At 38.4% G+C, this 19,208-nt stretch overlaps 1 protein-coding gene across 1 annotated transcript in view; it reads left to right on the forward strand.

The window, feature by feature from the left end:
- The window catches only part of col12a1b (collagen, type XII, alpha 1b), a 149,761-nt gene that overhangs the window by 390 nt on the left and 130,163 nt on the right, over positions 1–19,208 (forward strand). Inside the window, exons 2-10 of the mRNA XM_034123809.1 lie at positions 487–596; positions 4,067–4,183; positions 6,406–6,549; positions 8,258–8,308; positions 10,335–10,598; positions 11,653–11,817; positions 15,073–15,246; positions 16,590–16,880; positions 17,305–17,907. Coding sequence (XP_033979700.1) covers positions 521–596; positions 4,067–4,183; positions 6,406–6,549; positions 8,258–8,308; positions 10,335–10,598; positions 11,653–11,817; positions 15,073–15,246; positions 16,590–16,880; positions 17,305–17,907 — 1,885 coding nt within the window. The 5' untranslated portion in view covers positions 487–520. The remainder of the gene's footprint in view (positions 1–486; positions 597–4,066; positions 4,184–6,405; positions 6,550–8,257; positions 8,309–10,334; positions 10,599–11,652; positions 11,818–15,072; positions 15,247–16,589; positions 16,881–17,304; positions 17,908–19,208) is intronic.

Genomic DNA, 19,208 nt, shown 5'->3' on the forward strand with positions numbered 1-19,208 from the left:
TTTGAAAGACTTTCTCTCCGGTAGAGTGGGTTTATTTATCAGCAGGGATATGAGAGACTTCATTGGAGGATTTGCATCAGAATCCAGGCAGGCTGATTTAGGAGGGAAACACGGAGACTTAACACAGGAAGAGAAGAGACAGTCAGATGTGCGCCTTTATTCTAACAGGTTATCCATTAAAACTGCTTTGTTGGTTGTTTAACGTTTTGAAATTGTGGATTTTTGGACATTAATATAAAGTCTATCTTGTAAAAAACATTTAGTGTCTCTGGGGAACAGTTGTTAGGAGCCCAAGGATCATGGAAATCTGATTTTTTTTATATATTCCTCCGTTTTTTGTGTGGATTTTTAAGCATCTGATTGCTGGTAGATTTCCACGAGGCAGGTGTTGGAGGTTCCTGGTTCACATTCAGGTTGCTCAAAGGTGTTCTGGAGCCTCGGGCTGATTTGTTGAAGGTGTAACCGCCTCTCTTCGTTCCTCCTCAGCCTCCTTCATGAGCTGCTGAGCCGGAGGAAGAAGATGAAGATGAAGATGTTTCTGGCGGCGGCTGCCCTCCTGGCACTGCTGCTGTCCTCCTCTCACGCCCAGGATACAGGTAAAGCTGCTCTTCCTCCTCCTCTTCATCATCCTCGCTGTGACCCAACACCTCTCTCTTCACCTCCTCTCACCTCTGCCTTTCCTCTGCAATGATGCATATTTAGTCTGAATAAAAGAATCACACAGAGAAAGAGAATGTGTGGATTGATTTGTTTTATCTTTTCAGCTTCAGTTTAACCTTTTGATTAATGTTTTTCCCCCAAGTTTCCATCAGGAATTCACAAGATTTCTACTTGCAGAGAAATAGCTTCAAATATCTGGGTTGAATTTATGGATTGGAGTTCATTTGGTCAAACTAGTAGCGCTTCAGAAGTGTTTTAAGCCATGAGAGAGTTACAAGATGGTGAGAAAGCTACCGTTATGAGGGAACATTGTTATACTGTTAAAAAAGCTAACCTATTTTGCCTTTCTCCCCTAAAAGAACAACTTCAAGCTTCTAAAATGCCATTTATTCACATTTACCCATCTTAAAAGACCGTAATCTATCTGAAAAACTATCGTAAAGTAAAAAAAAAAAGTGTTTGAACCTTTACTGCATCCCATGTGAGGCGGTAGAGCTGAAACTAATGGGTTCAATGGGACATCTTTTCATCCTCACACAGATGTAGTTCCGTCTGTTTTACACCAGGAGGGGCCCTTGCTTATAATCAAATATTTACTACTGAAGCAGACATTTCTCTATAGTTTCCAAAAAAAGGAAAAGCCCAGACGGCACGTGGCCAAGTTTCCTCCCCACGTCCTTTCTCCTGATGGAACGGAAAGACTAAATATGAGTTTCACATGATTTTCCAGAGGTTAGAAGAGGAGAGAATCTGCTCCCATGTGCCTCTGGAGTTTCTCCTAAGTGCAGTAAAAACCCATCAAGGAGGAGAATATTTCTCTCTTCTGCTTCCAGGAGAGTTTCCGACCTCCTGTGACCCCCATTATTGTCTCAACGGGGCCCCTTTCAAAGTAAAGGCATCATAATGGGGTCATATACATTATAGCGTGTGGAATACTTAGACTTGTTGAGGCTGGAAAAAAGAATTATCCCCCAAAAGGAAGTCCTCTGCTTTAAGGACTGTCACATTTCAGGTGAAATATTGCAAAATAAAAGCAGCCTCGGAGGTCGAAAGCTTCAAAGAAAAGCTCAGAATGTAAGAAAGTGTGTGTTCAAGTGTGTGTGTCCATGTGTGTGTAAGTGCTGGAGTTTCTTTGGGTAGTTTTTGTCCATTTGGAAACAGAAGCAGCAGCCCCCGCGGCCCTTGCATTGATTCACCAGGTTGGTGGTTCCTCCATTTCTGACGTCCTGTCCCTTCCCCCTCTTCACGGTCAAGCCTTGACCTCGAGTCTCGGCTTCACAATATTTTACAATGATATTCTTCACTCCAATACTAACAGATGAACTGGTTGGCGGTCTAGGAAAAAAACACTCTAGCTAAATATTGTGTCGTTTATTTACTTGTTTCCCTAATTTGCATCGTGTGTTTCTGCAGAACTTTCACAAAATGAGCACAAACTCTGGAGCTCAGATTACCGTTAGATGAACTTCCCTTCAGCATGAACAAATTAAGAGTTAGACTCGCTGTTTACACCTTTTAGAAACTGCTTTTCAGTTTAGGCAAGCGTTTTCAAGATAATAGTCTCTAAAAATGGGGGAAAATATACAGGGCTGGAAAAACTGTGGATTGTCACATTGAGTATCAATACTGCAATACCAAATCTTGTTTTGAGTATTGATACTAGCATCAGTTGGATAAATGGCGATAAGAGAAGTGTTTTACGGTATCTGTTTCAAAGAACTTGGTAGCTATTCAAGTGTAGATAAATAAGAAAGAGTAAGAAAATGTCAAAATAGTATATCTTAAATGATAAGGTTATTAACAGATCAGTAGAAAAAAGCTTGAAAGATATCTGGAGTAGTTTATTTACATTACATCCTACCATAAATCAAGATTCATCTTTTCTTGCTCATAACGCTTTCGGTTAGTTGTGTAACCCCGGTTCTACCGATGATTTGCGTCTAAAAGCATTCATCTCTGGACGTTAGCTAAACTTACAGCTACTTTTATTTTCTTTATTAAAAATTGGTGCATTATAGCAAGCTAGATTTTCAGATAGGCGACTTTTTACTCGTGTTAGATTTTAGATTTTGTTTGAAAACCCCAACCTGAAGAAAATCATTTTAAAATATTCTCTAAATAATACCCTGTCGTCCCTCGTGTACATGGAATCTGTTTGTCCGTTGCCCCAAGTTGTTGTTAACAACTTTTCATGTACACGTGATGCATGATATCCTCCGTGTCCAAAAATCAGAGGTTCTTAAATGATTAAAGTCCAGATCCTGAAAGGAAACAAATTCATTTAAAAATCTGGGATCTGGAGCTGAAGTAGTTTAAGAACCTTTGGTGCAGTTTGTTTGGGAAAAGAAAAAAGATGTACACGCGTCTTTATTGACGTTGTGTATTCTTTTATGAGGTTTGCAATGGAGACGATGAGAGAAACTTTTCCCCATTGTATAATCAATATTTGAGAGTTTCATCAGATGTGTGTTTTTGTCAATTCAACATCTTGAGTTGGATTGAGGTCATGGACGGTCTGCAGGATGTCAGCCGGTCCATGTTGTCGTTACTTGGCCGGAAGCAAAACTTTTCATTATTTACGAAGAAGCTGGTGAATTAAAAAACACATATATTGTTGGTATCTATCTGTAAAATTATCTGAATGGAAGCAAAGAAAGGTCATGATAGTTTAAATGTTTGTTTTCCAGACACAACTTTTAAGTTTTAAACCATCAAACATTTTATACATTTATGGGATCAAGAAACATAGATTGTCCAATATTTTAACAAACATCACTATGATCATTTTTGGATCTCAAAAGTGTAGTTAAGCCAAAAATACAAATCATTGTAAGAAACAAACAATGCCTTTAAGTCAAGATTGCTTCTTGTTTGTAAACTGGATTCATTTTTTTGTCACAATTTCTAACAATAATCCAATCTAAGCAACTTAACTTGAATATTCAGGTCTGGAAATAAACCACTTCTTACTAAGCATATTGGAAACCATTGCATTTTAGATTTTAGACACTTAATTATTATCTTTCTTGAAATTGGCCTTTTTTCAGCTTCCGTAGACTTTGTCAGCCAAACTTCACCAGAGTCTGAGTCTTCCCGCCATGTTTGTGTTTCTTAGTGAATGTTCTCAACAGTAGATGGTAATGTGTGTTGTTGTGTCTTTTTGCTTGAGTTGTTGATGGCTGCCGGCCACACAAACTCAAACGGAGGTCATTTTTGTGTGAGTCCAAAATGGCTTCCCTAACATCTGTAGTTTAGTTTGTCTCTGTGTTGTTTGTGCCAACAGTGAACTTTTCAAACTTCATCCTGGAAGTGTTGACTGTTGGGGAAATCCTTGTATTCTTCACATTACAATACATCCACCGCCTGAAGCTGCTGGATTAACTCTGTTTACTTTTTCTCTTCACAGTGAACCCTCCGTCAGACTTGAGGTTTAGGATTTTGAATGAGAAAACAGTGCAAATGATTTGGAGTAAACCACAGTCGAGGATACAGGGCTACAGAATACAAGTGACCTCAGACACAGGTGGGTGCTCATTAAACCCGTGAGTTATGTCCTGCCCAGCCCACAACATTACAAGTGCCATAAACTTTCTTAGACATCAGTCTGCCCGGCAAGACTCGACACTCCCCGCAATTATCTGAAGATTTCTGCACACACATGTTTCCCTCCAGGACATCTCTAATGATTTAAAAAAAAGGTAAAACATTATCTCTGCAATGGAAAGTTGTCAGCATTAGTTTAACTCAGGAGTGTAGCTGTCACGTCAGTCAGAGTTAATTAAACAGGGAGATGATCTTTGAACAGCTTACAGTCATATCAGATCTGCCCTTCAATCAGCATGAGTTTAAATAAGGTGAACATCTAAATACCACAGAGTACAAAAATACTTCAGACAATTAGTTTAGGCATCTAACCTGCAGCAGGTTTGGAAAGGCATTCTCTTTCAACATGACAATGCTCCCATGTAGAAGCAAAGGCTCCTGCTTTAAAAAGCTGTTGGTAAGTTCAAACTTAGGCAAGCTCTAAGGACTTATACCAACACAGTCTCTCTGCGTTTCGTGTTATGGTCACGATTTCACAATTGTTTTCGTGTCACACAGAACGATTTTAAAAGCAATGTAAATAATAACAAATTAGAAGGAAAAAAAGATGATATAAAATACAGATGTCAGTATTTTGAGGCTCTGAGCCATTTCTTTTCCTCACTGACGGCAAAAAAACTCAGACATTATACAATTTAAAATAAAAGGGATAGGGTTAGGCTTAGGGTAAGATATTGAGTAAGAAAATGTTTTTATGAACCACACAGCTTCTGGTCTTCCAAGACCCGACCGGACAAAAAGACGTGGTGCAGGCACGAAACACACTACCAATAGAAATACATTGCTTTTAAAGTCGTTCTGTGTGACACGAAAAAAATGCGAAAATCGTGTTGGTGAACACGAATCAATAGATTAAATGTCGTGACTATAACACGAAATGCCGTGAGACTGGGTTGCTTATACATGTTTATTAAATGGAGCTTTACACGTCAGACAAACTCTGACATGAAAATGATTTGCCACTAAATATATAACCTTCTCCTAGTAACTGTTGGTGTAATTGTTACCTGCTGTTAGCCAACTAAACTAGCTAACTGTCAGAACGTTAGCTTTAATATGTAACTTAATATACATTTAAATACATTCAATAACTCCTGGGTGAAGCATCAGTTTTATGGATTGTTAACCAACATATCTAACATCAACTTTCTTTCTGTTATGTTATGTTAGCTAACTTAATTAGCTTACTAACAGAGCTAACGGTAGCTTGAATATTGACATTCAATAAAGGTCAGATTACAGACTGTCGGCAAATTTAACAATTTAAGACATTTATAAAATTGTAAGTATATAAATGTTAGCTTGGATATTAATATTTAATGTCCGATGTACCTGTAACTTAACTATCTAACTGACAAAACTACTGATTTAAGCTGAAATATTAACATTTAAAACGTCCATGTATCCGTTTAGCCTAAAATTCAGTAACATTCAACGTTTTAGCTGACTGACAAATCACACACTAGCTTTTAAGAAACTGCTAATTGTAATGGCTAGTTACTTTTAGCTTACTACATAGCTTACTAAAACTAAACTGACAGATCTGACATTAGCTTGTATATTGTCATTCGAAAACGGTTGTGGTGTGTACTGTAAGCTAACTAAACAAGCTAAGTAATATAACTAACATTAGCTTCAATTCGATAACTGCTAGGTGTAACCGTTACGTGCTGTTTCACACTTTTAAGGTTTTTTAGGAGACACATAGTCTATGCTTGTAAAAGTAATATAGTGTATTTCAATAAAAAATAATTTAGGTTAACATTAAGTGAGGGTTTAGGTAGTTGTTTTAATTCATTTTGTCGAAAGTTAATGGGTTTTAACACAGTAATAATCCTGTACAATAGGCATTCAACATGTCTTTACTAGAAAAGTAAGCATATCAACTCATAAAACAGGCCTAGGCTTCACTCAATAGAACAATTGGGTATTTAAGAGTTAAAATGACGTGTTTTGATTCAGTCATTGAGTAATGCGGAAAGATTTCATTAAATTGAATCTTTTGTTGTGTGTTTACACAACTCTTTCTTGTCCTCAGGTCAACAGTTTAAATCAGGTTTTATGTAACCCTGACTCTTGGAGAAATTAAGTAATGCAATAGTTTTCCTAATGGATTCCCTCTGACTTTGTGCATTTTTGTAGAAGAACCAATGAGAGAATTTAGTCTGCCTGCATCTGCGTCTAAGACCTCCATCTCAGACCTGAGTCCAGATGTGGATTATACCGTAACGATATTGGCGTACGCTGGATCAGAGGAGAGTCTGCCCATCTCCGGCCAAATTACACGTGAGTCAACGAGTGTGTGAGGGTGTGTGTGAGTGTGTGTGTGTGTGCGTGTTGTGTGTGTGTGTGTGTGTGTGTGTGTGTGTGTGTGTGTGTGTGTGTGTGTGTGTGTGTGTGTGTGTGTGTGTGTGTGTGTGTGTGTGTGTGTGTGTGTGTGTGTGTGTGTGTGTGTGTGTGTGTGGTTAAAGTAGCTCCAGACTTTCAACCAAATGCCTGGAAAATGTGTCAGCAGCTGGTCTGTTTTAGCAGCAAGTCACAATGACCTGGTTCACCAAGCTGACTGGTAGAACTCCCAATACACTGAGTGGACAGATTAACATGAACAGTGCTTTTTACAGAAACCCTGAAAGGCAAATGCAAAAAAAACGTTTTTGGTGATGCATTTTCTTAATCTGATCTAGTCCGTGTTTATACATTTCAAATAGTTTTGCAACGATAGTCTTTCTAAGGATTTATTAAGATCCCCTCCACCTTAAAAATGTGTGGCTGAAAGTGACCAAAAACCTGCCAAAACACTCAAAATATTCCAGATGTGTTGCATTACCTTTCTGAAACTGTTTAGAGACACAACAAATCCCTATAACTTAATTTAAGCGGCTCAATCCAGTCAAATAAAACATTCAAATGTCATTATACATAATTAATATGTGGTATATTTGTTTACCAAGACGTACGCCAGGTAAAAACTCCTAAATAGACTGACATAGTTTCAACAACCGCAAGTGAATTCTTGGATGACATTTTAAAGACTAAATATGATTAGTAGCTTGTTAGAAAAATAGATTTATTGTCTTCAATGTGGGAAAATTATTTGGCTTCCATCAGGAATTAAAAAGACAATAAAACATCTGGAAACAGACATGAGGAGCAAGCAAAAAAAAAACGTTATAAAATACAGATGTGATTTGGTGCACTAGTTAGATCACTGATTCCCAACATGTGAGTTCTCAAGATAACCATGATAGGTCACAAGGTAAGTGAAAATGTATGAACACAATTATATGCTTTATTTTTGTAAAAAAATCCCTTTCTTTCGTTGATTGAACTGGTTCCAACTCAAGAGGAGGCATGTGGCGCAGTGCATAGAGCCTTGCTGTTGGGATCAGGGGGTCACAGGTTCAAACCCCACTGCAGTCGTTGTGTCCCTGAGACACTTCACCCCAAATTGCTCCTGTGGGGATTGTCCACAGTATTGAGTATGTAAGTCGCTTTGGATAAAAGCATCTAACAAGTGACATGTAATAGTAATGTCCAAACACAGGTCTATACTAAAGGGTAATAGAGGCAAATCAGATGGGATGTAAGCAGTGAAAAGACCCAAAAGTCCCGTTAAAGTCTCTTTTGACATTACGTAATGATGAGTGAATGATCCAGATTTTCAGCTGCGAGTGAGATCTTCATTTATTTCATGGCAGCAGTTCGGAGTGGACGCCTTTTTGGCATCGCAGCACTCACTGATGAGCCGAGCAACCCTCCGAGCACGGAGATTCCCTGAAAATCTGTCGGAAACGATGACATCAATTTAGTTTGTTTTGCCATTTGGGAGCTCGTGTTGCACGTTCGATGGATCTGTGGGGACAAAATGTTGCGTAAGAAACCCTCAGAGGAGAGAAAAATAATCTCTTGAATGGAAAAACATTGAAGAGATGTTGATAGATAGATAAAGGGTTTCTTATTTCTGTAATTACATGATTGTGTTTTTGTGTTTCAGTGGAGTCAACTGGAGGGACTTCCAGAAAACCAGACGCTTCAGATTCAGTCAGTAAGTCCTTTTGTTCCTTTAATTTGACGTGTGGGTTTCACTCACATCGCTAAGATAATGAGTCACAAACGTTCGACTTTTCCACATATTGTTCTCGAACGTTCTTTTCCTCGTTGCTGGTCTGCGTCCATCATCGTGAGCTCAGAATCTAAAGGAGTTCTCTTTCAACACAACCCCCCATTGTATAGCGAGAATCAAAATTAGAAGCCCATAAATCTCTAAAGTATTCGGTCATGGTGTTGGTCCTCTGCTGGGAGAAGTGGAAACCATTACAGAGGCTGATTTACAAGAGAACTGCTACTGCCCCGCACATGATGACAAGCTTTTGCTGGTTTTTCACTAGGGGAAAGAAACTCCCAGAAAGAAGAGAGAGAGAGTCCTGTACCTAAAGCGGTACATTTAGATTCAACTTCAGAAGAACAATGTGCTTTACAAAAACACTCAAACACTCATCTTGTGCTTCTATATAATAACTCCTACTGTACGTCAATTTTAAGGAGCTAAGTTTAATCAAAGTCTGTATCAAATGCTGTCAAATTGACCACATGCCTAATAAAACATAACTCTAAACCTTCATATGATTTAAACCGATGAGATATATGAACCCCCTGTATCATTGGCATTTAAGGGGACATGTGATATAGTGATCCAAACCGTTCGTTGTAATGGGCTGTGAAGATGTTTAATTCTGTGATTAGTTTCAGCATTTTAATATTGAGCACTATGGGGATTGATTAGCCGTTGGAGAAAGCCTCAAGTGGCCATTTGAGGAACTGCAGTTTTTGGCACTTCCCCATTTCCTTCCTTTTTAACCCTGGAGGTTTTTCCGCTTGGCTTTAACACTACTTTTGATATGACCAGAGCTCAATTATGCAAATCCCTTTGGTGTTGTGATAACATTGTTAGTGTGAAGATCAGGTTAAGAACTACAGGTGTAAAGGAACGTTGTCATCATAATAGAAACAAGTATTTTGTAAGATTAGATAAGATAAGAAGTACTTTATTGATCCCAATTTGGGAAATGTGTGCGTTGCAGCGGCATAAAAAGACAAGGCATTGTACAATACAATTAAAAGAGTAGAAATAAACAATCCAAAATGTAAACATCTCAAATAGAAATCAAATAGCATTAAAAGAGTAAAAAATATACATGTTGTAATACAAAGTAAACAAAAGCAAATTTGACCAAAATTGCAACATGACGGTCTTTTTGGGGCATTAGGACGTTAAGGGTTCTGTATTTTCTGACACATTTATTTAAGATTGAACATTAACACTGTAAAAACTCGAAATCTAGCCAAGTATATTTGCCTAATATCTAGTCAGAATATGTCTTAACACTTGATATAAGACATTATAACTTAAGAAGTAACAACGCAGGGAGATATAGGGTCTTGTTTTTAGACAATGCATCTTAAGTATCTGTTTAAGACTTTTTGAAAGCATCTTATTTTTAGTTGGATCTCAGATTAAAGAAGATTTTCAAGCTCATGTGGTATTTGTAAAAGATGGATCATCTAGTTTGAAGAAATGAATCTTACTTGATTTTGGAAAACATTTTTGAAGGACAATCACCAAGTAATTTCAGAAAATAGAGCAATCTTTAGCATTTCTGACTTATTTCCATTCATGATGCTGGTAAAATAGTTCAAAAATATATTCCCCAACTAATTACAACATCTCAAGTATCTAAATATCCCATATTATTCAAATAAATCTTATCAAGCAAATGTTTACTTGTTCTATTGGCAGATTTTTCAACTTATAACAAGTGAAAACACCTTGATTTTATTATTGTTTTACTTGATTTTGAGCAGCATTTTTTCCAGTGAAATAGCTAAAGTAATCAAAAACCAGAACAACAGCGATGAAATTGACATCTCTCTGGATCATTGCGAACTTTAAACATTTATCCTTAAGTGGCTTGAAATATAAATTGTGAAATGTCCTTAATAATAAGTAATTTAACCTTATTCCTTCTTCTCTTGATATTTATTATCCTCTCCCCCCTCACTTTATTTCCCAGAATGCTCTGTGAGTGCCATCGCTGACGTGGTTTTCTTGGTTGACGGATCCTGGAGTGTCGGCCGGCCGAACTTCAAATTCATCCAAAAGTTTATCTCCGTGGCGGCCGGAGCGTTTCAGATCGGAGCGGAGCGGACGCGGGTCGGCGTGGTCCAGTTCAGCTCCGGATCCAGAACTGAGTTCAACCTGAAGACACATCTGACCCGACCGACGCTGCTGAGGGCCATCGCAGCGCTGGAGTACAAGGGAGGGAACACCAGGACAGGTACAGGATCTCTTCAAATCAACAGAGAGGGCAAAAGTACACACATCCTTTACTCAAGTAGAAGTACAGATACTCGTGTTTAAAAATACTAGTAGAAGTACTGACTAAACTTCTTTACTCAAGTCAAAGTAAAGAGGGCTTTGAAATGTACTTCAGTAAAAAGTACCCATAACTAGCAGCTGTTTTAAAGAGTACCTGAACTCCCTTTATATTAATAGAACAATAATGTCATTGTTAGCTAATGAATGTTTCCATGCTGAACAACGGCAACATGACAACGTTTTCATTGGTCCCTCTTCTTTAGAGAAGACCAGGAAATGATGGATACACGGATCGTGTTCAAATCAATAGGCACGCAATGACTCTAAATAATAATGATCACGCCACCAAACACACATTCAAACTAAAGGAACCAGCCTGTTTGGAAAATGTAAGAAGTAGAAAGTACAGGTATTTGTGTTCAACATGTAAGAAGTAGAAAGTACAGGTATTTGTGTTCAAAATGTAAGAAGTAGAAAGTACAGGTATTTGGGTTCACCATGTAAGAAGTAGAAAGTACAGGTATTTGTGTTCAACATGTAAGAAGTAGAAAGTACAGGTGTTTGGGTTCACCATGTAAGAAGTAGAAAGTACAGGTATTTGGGTTCAACATGTAAGAAGTAGAAAGTACAGGTATTTGTGTTCAAAATGTAAGAAGTAGAAAGTACAGGTATTTGTGTTCAAAGTGTAAGAAGTAGAAAGTACAGGTATTTGTGTTCAAAATGTAAGAAGTAGAAAGTACAGGTATTTGTGTTCAAAATGTAAGAAGTAGAAAGTACAGGTATTTGTGTTCAAAATGTAAGAAGTAGAAAGTACAGGTATTTGTGTTCAACATGTAAGAAGTCAAAGTAAAAAGTCGTCAGAAAAATAAGTAGTGGAGTAAAGTACTGATACCAGAAACATGTACTTAAATAAAGTAACAAAGTATTTGTACTCCACTACTTCCCACCTCTGCAGACCATTGTTTTCTGTGCATCATTTTAAAACCTAACCCCTTCCTGTGTTCCTGCTCCAGGCGATGCCCTCGACTACCTCCTGAAGAACTCTTTCTCTGAGGCGTCTGGTGCCAGGAAGGCTTTTCCCAAAGTGTTGGTGATCATAACGGACGGCAAATCTGAGGATCCCGTGGAGAACTTCGCCCGGGAGCTGAGGAGCAGAGGGGTGGAGATCTTTGTCCTCGGTACGCAGCCAGAAACACCTTTATTACATTCCACATCTTACATTTTCCACTCGTTATTTAATGCTTTTAACCCTGTAACAAAAGCAGCTCAGGGTGACGTAACAAGAGGAGAAATGCCTACATCATTAAACGCTACGAACGAGTGATAGCAGGTTTTATGTGTGTTTACACGCGAGCTCAGACTTTCCACTAACTGAGGGACGGAGGAACAGAAGTGGGCTGTTGCTAAGCTGTTAAAGAGGGATGGTGGTCAAAGAGATGAGAGATTATCTTCTACGGTCTGAGGACATACTGAAACATACATCAGTAACGGGCCGTCTCCACGGCAGCGTTAAAAAATCTTGAAACGCTTCTGCCCATTCACTTTGAATGGGGTGACGTCACTTTTTTTCGCTTTCGCCGAAATGCATTGTGGGCAGGCGAGCGGAGATTCTCAGGATTTTCAAGATCCAAAGTTGAACAATGTTCAACTTTTGAGGCTGAGGTGGAAGCGTCAGCCAATCAAATCCCGTGTACGCAAATCTGACAGTTCAAGCTCTAGCCAATCAAACGGCGTGTATGCTGGGAGAGAAATACCGCAGGTCATTTCCTCATATTCCAAAAAATGGAGGAGAAATTAGCGGTAGCGAATCAATCACCCGGTGCTTTATGACCAGACCTACCGGGATATAAACCGGAGGAGCCAGGCATGGAGGGAGGTGGCAGAGACAGTGGTAGGTTTTCGCCTGTTTTGGGGAGTTTATATCCAGTTTACTTCGGGCTTTTTTGCTTCGTATGTCGCGGGCGGGAGATTCATGTGATTGGTTGCTCGCAAAAAATCCTCAAGCTTCAGATACGCCCACCTCCAAGATTTTTTTAACGCTGCCGTGGAGACGGCCCGTAACACTGTAGATGTCTCCTAATATAAATATAACATGGATCCAATCAGCATGGACATCAGGTTTAGGAAGATTTCTCAAATGCCCAAAACAGTAGCTTTATTTTGACTTCATTCACCGTCTTTTGAGTTGTGATATTTCTGCAGACAATTCTTTCTTTACTTAGACGTCACGTCACTTTGTCAGAGAACCTGATATAATGTTTGGATATACTTTTAAAAACATTATATATCAGACTTTATCTTGGCAACAACTTGATACTGTCAGATATATATGGTGAAGAAAGGAGGAAACAGGGAAAGAGAGAAAGAAGGAGAGGAATGTAGAAAGAACAATATCAGCATTATTTGGTAGGAGTAGTAGAGCAGATCTCTAAGTGCATCTTCGTGTAACCCGTCGAAAAATATACAAAAATAAAGATTATCTCCTTCTGCAAAATTTGAAACTCTCCAAAAATGGACCTAATCAAGTATAAAATCACACTTAATTACAGTATTTGAGTTAAAGTACCTTTCCAATTTAGTCGTTTAACAAGTCCTCATCGAGTGTATGAACTACATTCAGTAAAGGCTCACAGCTTTACTAAAAGTCTACTAGGATATAGGATTGTAAAAAGCCCAAATGGTTTCATATTTCCTACCCGTCATATATGATGAAGAAAGTAAGGAAACAGGGAAAGAGAAAGAAAGAAGGAGAGGAATGAAAAGGTAGAAAGAACATATCAGCATTATTTGGTAGGAGTAGTAGAGCAGATCTCTAAGTAAGATTATCTCCCTCTGCAAAGTTAGAAAACGCTCCAAAAATGTATCTAATCAAAAGAAATCACACTTAATTGCAGTATTTGAGTTAAAATACCTTTCCAATTTAGTCGTTTAAAAAGTCCTCATCGAGTGTATGAACTACATTCATAAAGTCTTCGAGGATATAGGATTGTAAAAAGCCCAAATGGTTTCATATTTACTTCCCATGCTGTCACACTTTCCAGCGAGAGTAGAATAAAACAGCGGAGGCTTTCGATTGGTTGTGAATCCAGCTGGAGAACTTTTAATAGGTTTTTATAGATTTCACCCAGTATTTACAGACCTGGAGAGAATCCACTCTTATTGACGCAATAATCCTCTCATGATGCCAGTGACTTTATAACTTTATGCTTTGAACTAGTGTTGCCTTTAAGATAGGAAAGGTCAACAAAAAAAAAAAGAATCAGAAACAAGTTTATTGCCAGGTAAGCACCTTGAGATGACGTTGTCTTTAAAGTGTGCTATATAAATCAAATGTATTATTATTATTATTAGGATAACACATACGAGGAATTTGACTTGGTGTTGTGGTGCATACATTAAAATAAAACAACGAAATTGTCGGAGGAAAATCTCGGACTAGGCTCGTTGAAAAAGTCCGGACCTCCCTCTAAACATTATAACTTATGAACTTTCTTCGTGATAGACAGAGTTTGGTGCAATAGAACTTTTATTACGTCAAAAGACATAAATCAAATAGAGAGCAGACCCCGGGATCGTACTGTTGAACAAACGTTGTACTCGTACCTTTATAGCGAGCCTTCTCGTCCCTTATTGGTTGACCTTGGTGAAGGACGACAAACCACCTCCCAGTTTCTTTGTCAGCAACTTTTTCTGCCGACGTTTGCATTTACCTAAACTTCCGCACACGTGACCGTAACTCTTTCAGCAGACGTTTGCATTTATTTATACTTCCGTACACGTGCCCTGGAGGCGTTCCGTCACATTGACCGCTTCTTGACCTTCAGCAAAGTTCACTATCAAGTGAGGGGGAGTTTTACCACTGGTCTCTTTCCCAGTTGTAACCTCACATCTTATTAGCTTCAGGCAATGTGAATAATAATTAACCTTAACCTAAAAGTGGCCTTTTCGTTCAACCTGACACACACATACACACACACACACACACACATGCTCAGAGCAGAGTCCGCTACTCTTCTCCACATGAAGTTACACACTCATTCAGATGGAAACACTGTTCTGACAGTTTACACACCCTAACATTACACTGTTATTATACTGTATTATACCAAGCATTATAGCACTATACTGAACACTCATCATTCCCCATTATGTTCTAATAATGAGTATTTCTTCAAGAAAAGTTCTACTACAACATTATATGAAAAACACAGATAGAAAAGTATTTGAAGAAACTATAATAACATTAAAATATATAAATAATTAAATATATAAAATATATATTGCAGTATTTACATTGAAATAGAATTGGAGTAATAATTATAATAATAAATAATAATTGGAATGTCCCTAATTTTAGCAGACTGTGACAATCTGAGTGGTTGCAATGGAACAATTTCCCTGTTTTTCAGACACTAAAATCTCTCTTTTTTCAGGCATCCAGCAGGCAAACGAGGAACAGATGAAGCTCATGGCCTCCGAGCCTCACACAAGTCACATCTTTAGCGTCGCTGACTTCAACTTAATCAAGAGTGTGCAGAACAAACTCGTCTCTCAGGTGTGCGCTGGCGTCGACGATCAACTCAACTCACTCGTCAGCGGAGAAGAAGGTGAGATGTGGTGAAGAAATGTGAAATAAGTGGAGTAAATAATGCGTTACAAGTTTCTGTCTTCTGTTGTCCTTTTGTACATTATCTAAAAAAGTAGATTTATTGTCACTAGTTAGATGAAGAGATTGATACCTATCTAATGTTTGTACGCTAAAATTACATTACAGCTAGCAGGTAGCATAGCTTAGCATAAAGACTGAAAATGGGGAAACAGTAATTCTACATCAGTCCAAACGTAACAAAACCCCTCTACCAGCACCTCTAACTTATTCTTATTCTTGTTTTATGTAGTTATTTCAACCCATAAATCTTTGGACAGAGCCAGGCGAACTGTTTCCACCTGTTTCCAGTCTTTATGCTAAGCTAAGCTAACTATCCGCTGGCCCCAATTGCATATTTACAAGATGTATCAAGCTCCTCATGTAACTCTTGCAATGTTTTTGAGATATATCACTACTCCTTATTGATATATTAAATGTCATCCACAATACGACATTTCCGTTTTGGTATATTTTTGTGTTTTGCCTTATAAATTATAATTTTGTACCCTAAACCAAGTTTTACACATCCCAGAAATCAGCTCAACCTCAGGTAATCTTATATGTCACTCATTAAAGACTTCAATACACAAAAATAGGGGAAATTTGCCCATAAAGAAAACTAAAAACTGAGTTTGAAGTTTTTACTTATTTAATTAAAACAGAACTTCTAACCATAATAAAATAAAAACGATAAGCAATGCGCCAGGATAAAGGTAAAACTATATGCATTATTTCCAAAACTTTACCCATTCGCTTAACCAACGCTAGTAAACGGCTCACAATGACAAACTTGATGACTTGTTTAGCGCTGTTTCTCTAGTTTACAGGAAACAAACGTCATGTCTCTAGCTCATACTGCTGAGAAGTTATGATGCTTTGAAGACGGCGTGATATTTGGATCTTATACGGCCCGTGGGTCTCAGAGGGTTAAGATACTCCTGCTATAAACCAACACCATAGATAATATGTGTACATTGTTTGCATAATGAGATTGATATACTTCTATAATTCCTATTCTTTGGCAGTTGTTGAGCCAGCCTCCAAGTCCTGGAGGTATCAAGCTCCTCATGTAACTCTTGCCATATTTTTTAGATATATAACTACTCCTTATTCATGTACTATATGTCATCATAATCTGTTTTATAGCTGATTTTCGTGGTGTTTTTTAAGCAAACAACAATGTTTTTGCCAAATGATCAAGCACTTAAGATTCTCCTGCTATACAGCAACACCATAGATAATATGTGTACATTTAATGCATAATGAGATTGATATATTTCTATAATTCCTATTTTTTTGCAGTTGTTGAGCCAGCGTCCAATCTCCAAATCTTGGAAGTCGCCTCAAAGTCGTTGCGGTTGATGTGGGACGCCTCCATTGGAGAGGTTTCGGGATACAAGGTTCAGATGATCCCGATGATGGCTGGAAGCAAACGGCAGGAGCTCTACGTTGGTCCGACGAAGACCCAGGTGGTGGTCAGAGATCTTTCCCCAGACACAGAGTACCAGATCAGTCTGTTCGCTTTGAACGGCCTGATGCCCAGCGAGCCTCTGACCCTCATGCAGAAAACACAACTCGTTAAAGTGTCACTGGGTGAGTACGAAATAGTGGAGGTACAATCTCCAAACTGGCCTTTTATTGCATTTTCTGACACAATGGAGGTTTGTCCTTTACACCGGACACTAAGAAGGTCTTCAAAGTTCAAGAAAATACTTTATCGTTTTATTTTAAAGGACGACGGTATGGTTAACTCAATTGCATGCTTATACTTGGCATGCTTGCAATGTTTAATCTGTGAAACAAGCTTGTTTTGCATGAACACAAATATTTGTATGTGTTCTCATTGAATCTAGTCAATGACAACCTTTAACAATATTCTAGGTATCATTGAGCCTATCAGTTGCTTCTCTAAAACACCCCGAGGAAAGGTCTTATAACACAAGCTTTAGACAGATTTGAATGTGTTCTCTTTGAAGCCAATCAATTACAACCTTGTCTTGTGTCTTTCTGATCTCAGAGTGTTCTCTTGGCGTTGATGTCCAAGCCGATGTGGTCCTCCTCGTCGACGGTTCCTACAGCATCGGTCTGGCTAACTTCGCCAAAATGAGAGCGTTCCTGGAGGTGCTGGTTACCTCCTTCGACATCGGACCAGATAAAGTCCAGATCAGCTTGGTTCAGTACAGCAGGGACCCTCACACCGAATTCTACCTGAACACTCACCACGATCAGAGCGCCGTAGTGAAGGCGGTGAGATCGTTTCCGTATCGTGGCGGATCCACAAACACCGGCAGGGCGATGACTTACGTGAGAGAGAAGATCTTCCAGGCCAACAGAGGAGCGAGACCCAACGTTCCTCGCATAAACATCCTCATCACGGACGGGAAATCTTCCGACGCCTTCCACAATCCGGCCACCAAACTGAGGAACGCCGATGTGGAGATATTTGCGGTGGGCGTTAAAGATGCCGTGAGAGGCGAACTGGAGGCCATCGCCAACGAGCCGGCGGCGACACATGTTTACACCGTGGACGACTTTGATGCCTTCACGAGGATTTCCAAAGAGCTGACGCAGTCCATCTGCCTGAGGATCGAGCAAGAACTACGAAACATCATCCAAAGACGTAAGTAATGTTGCTTCAATACTCTATGCTGATGATACCATGCTTTTTACTCAAGTTGTTCAGAGCAATGTGCAGAGAAAGATTGGATCTATTCTGATGTCTTGTCATTTATTACTTATTTATGTTCTGGTTTGATTCAGAAGAGAATCATGTTGAAAGCAATTTTTTTTTAGTATTTCCTTGATGATAGCGCACTTCACTCAACTTCTTTTGAGCAATCTGCAGAGAAACATTGGATTAATGTTTTTTATACTATTCTGATTTCTTAACATTGATTACGCATTTATCGCATCATGTTCTGGTTTGATTCAGAAAATAATCATGTTGAAAGCAAATACATTTGACTAGTATTTGCATTTATACTCTACGCTGATGATACCACACTTTACTCAACTTGTTTTGAGCAATCTGCACAGAAAGATTTAATCGATTCTGTTTTCTTGTCATTGATGACTTATCTTTTCTATCATTTACTGGTTTGATTCTGGTTTGAGGCAGAAAAGAAAGCAAAATCAGACTTTATTTTCAGTAACATTAGCCTGAAATATGTGTGCAAATAAGGCATTTTGCGATTCTCTTTCGTCAAAAGGATAAACAAACGTAATAATCTGTGTATATCAATGCACAATTGGGTGTTTTCTACTGGTTTAAACTGAAGTTGGAGCCTAATTTCAGCTGTAAAGGTGGATAATATGAATTACATGGTTTGAGTGTCGTTCCAGTTCTGCGCAGACATTACTTGTCTGTCATTTGTCACACTGGGCGAGGCACTTGAGGCTCAGCCATGCAGTATAATCAAGTGTTTGGAGGATGATTGCAAGTCGTTTTACCCTTGTGTATCCATTGTTTGGTAGTGGGAATGTTTTACGCAATTGCATGCTTATACTTGGTTTTCTTGCATTGTTTATTCTGTGAAACAAGCTCGTTTTGCATGAACCGAAACGTACAAACCATAGAGATCCAAGATATCAGATCAACCTCTTGGTGTCCAAACAATTAAAATGTTCGCTAACTTTAAATATCAGTAAGAATAACTTTTTCTAGTCATAGAAATCTCAAAGTTTTAACCATTTTCCTCATAATTATGTATTAAAAACAATACTAAGCTCTTTGATATTTACTTTCAGTTTGTTTCTCAGCATATTTCATCAAACCTGATCAGCTGCAACCGTTTTTAGATAAAAAAAATGTACTTTATTTAATGTTTATGTGCTGTGAAGACTAATAAATGCTTTTCATAAGTGCTGGGAATTTAAGTGTGAGAACTACCTGTCAACGTTCATGATTTAGAGCATTTGTAG

This window comes from Trematomus bernacchii, unplaced genomic scaffold (assembly GCF_902827165.1).
Source record: "Trematomus bernacchii unplaced genomic scaffold, fTreBer1.1, whole genome shotgun sequence".
Taxonomy (NCBI): domain Eukaryota; kingdom Metazoa; phylum Chordata; class Actinopteri; order Perciformes; family Nototheniidae; genus Trematomus; species Trematomus bernacchii.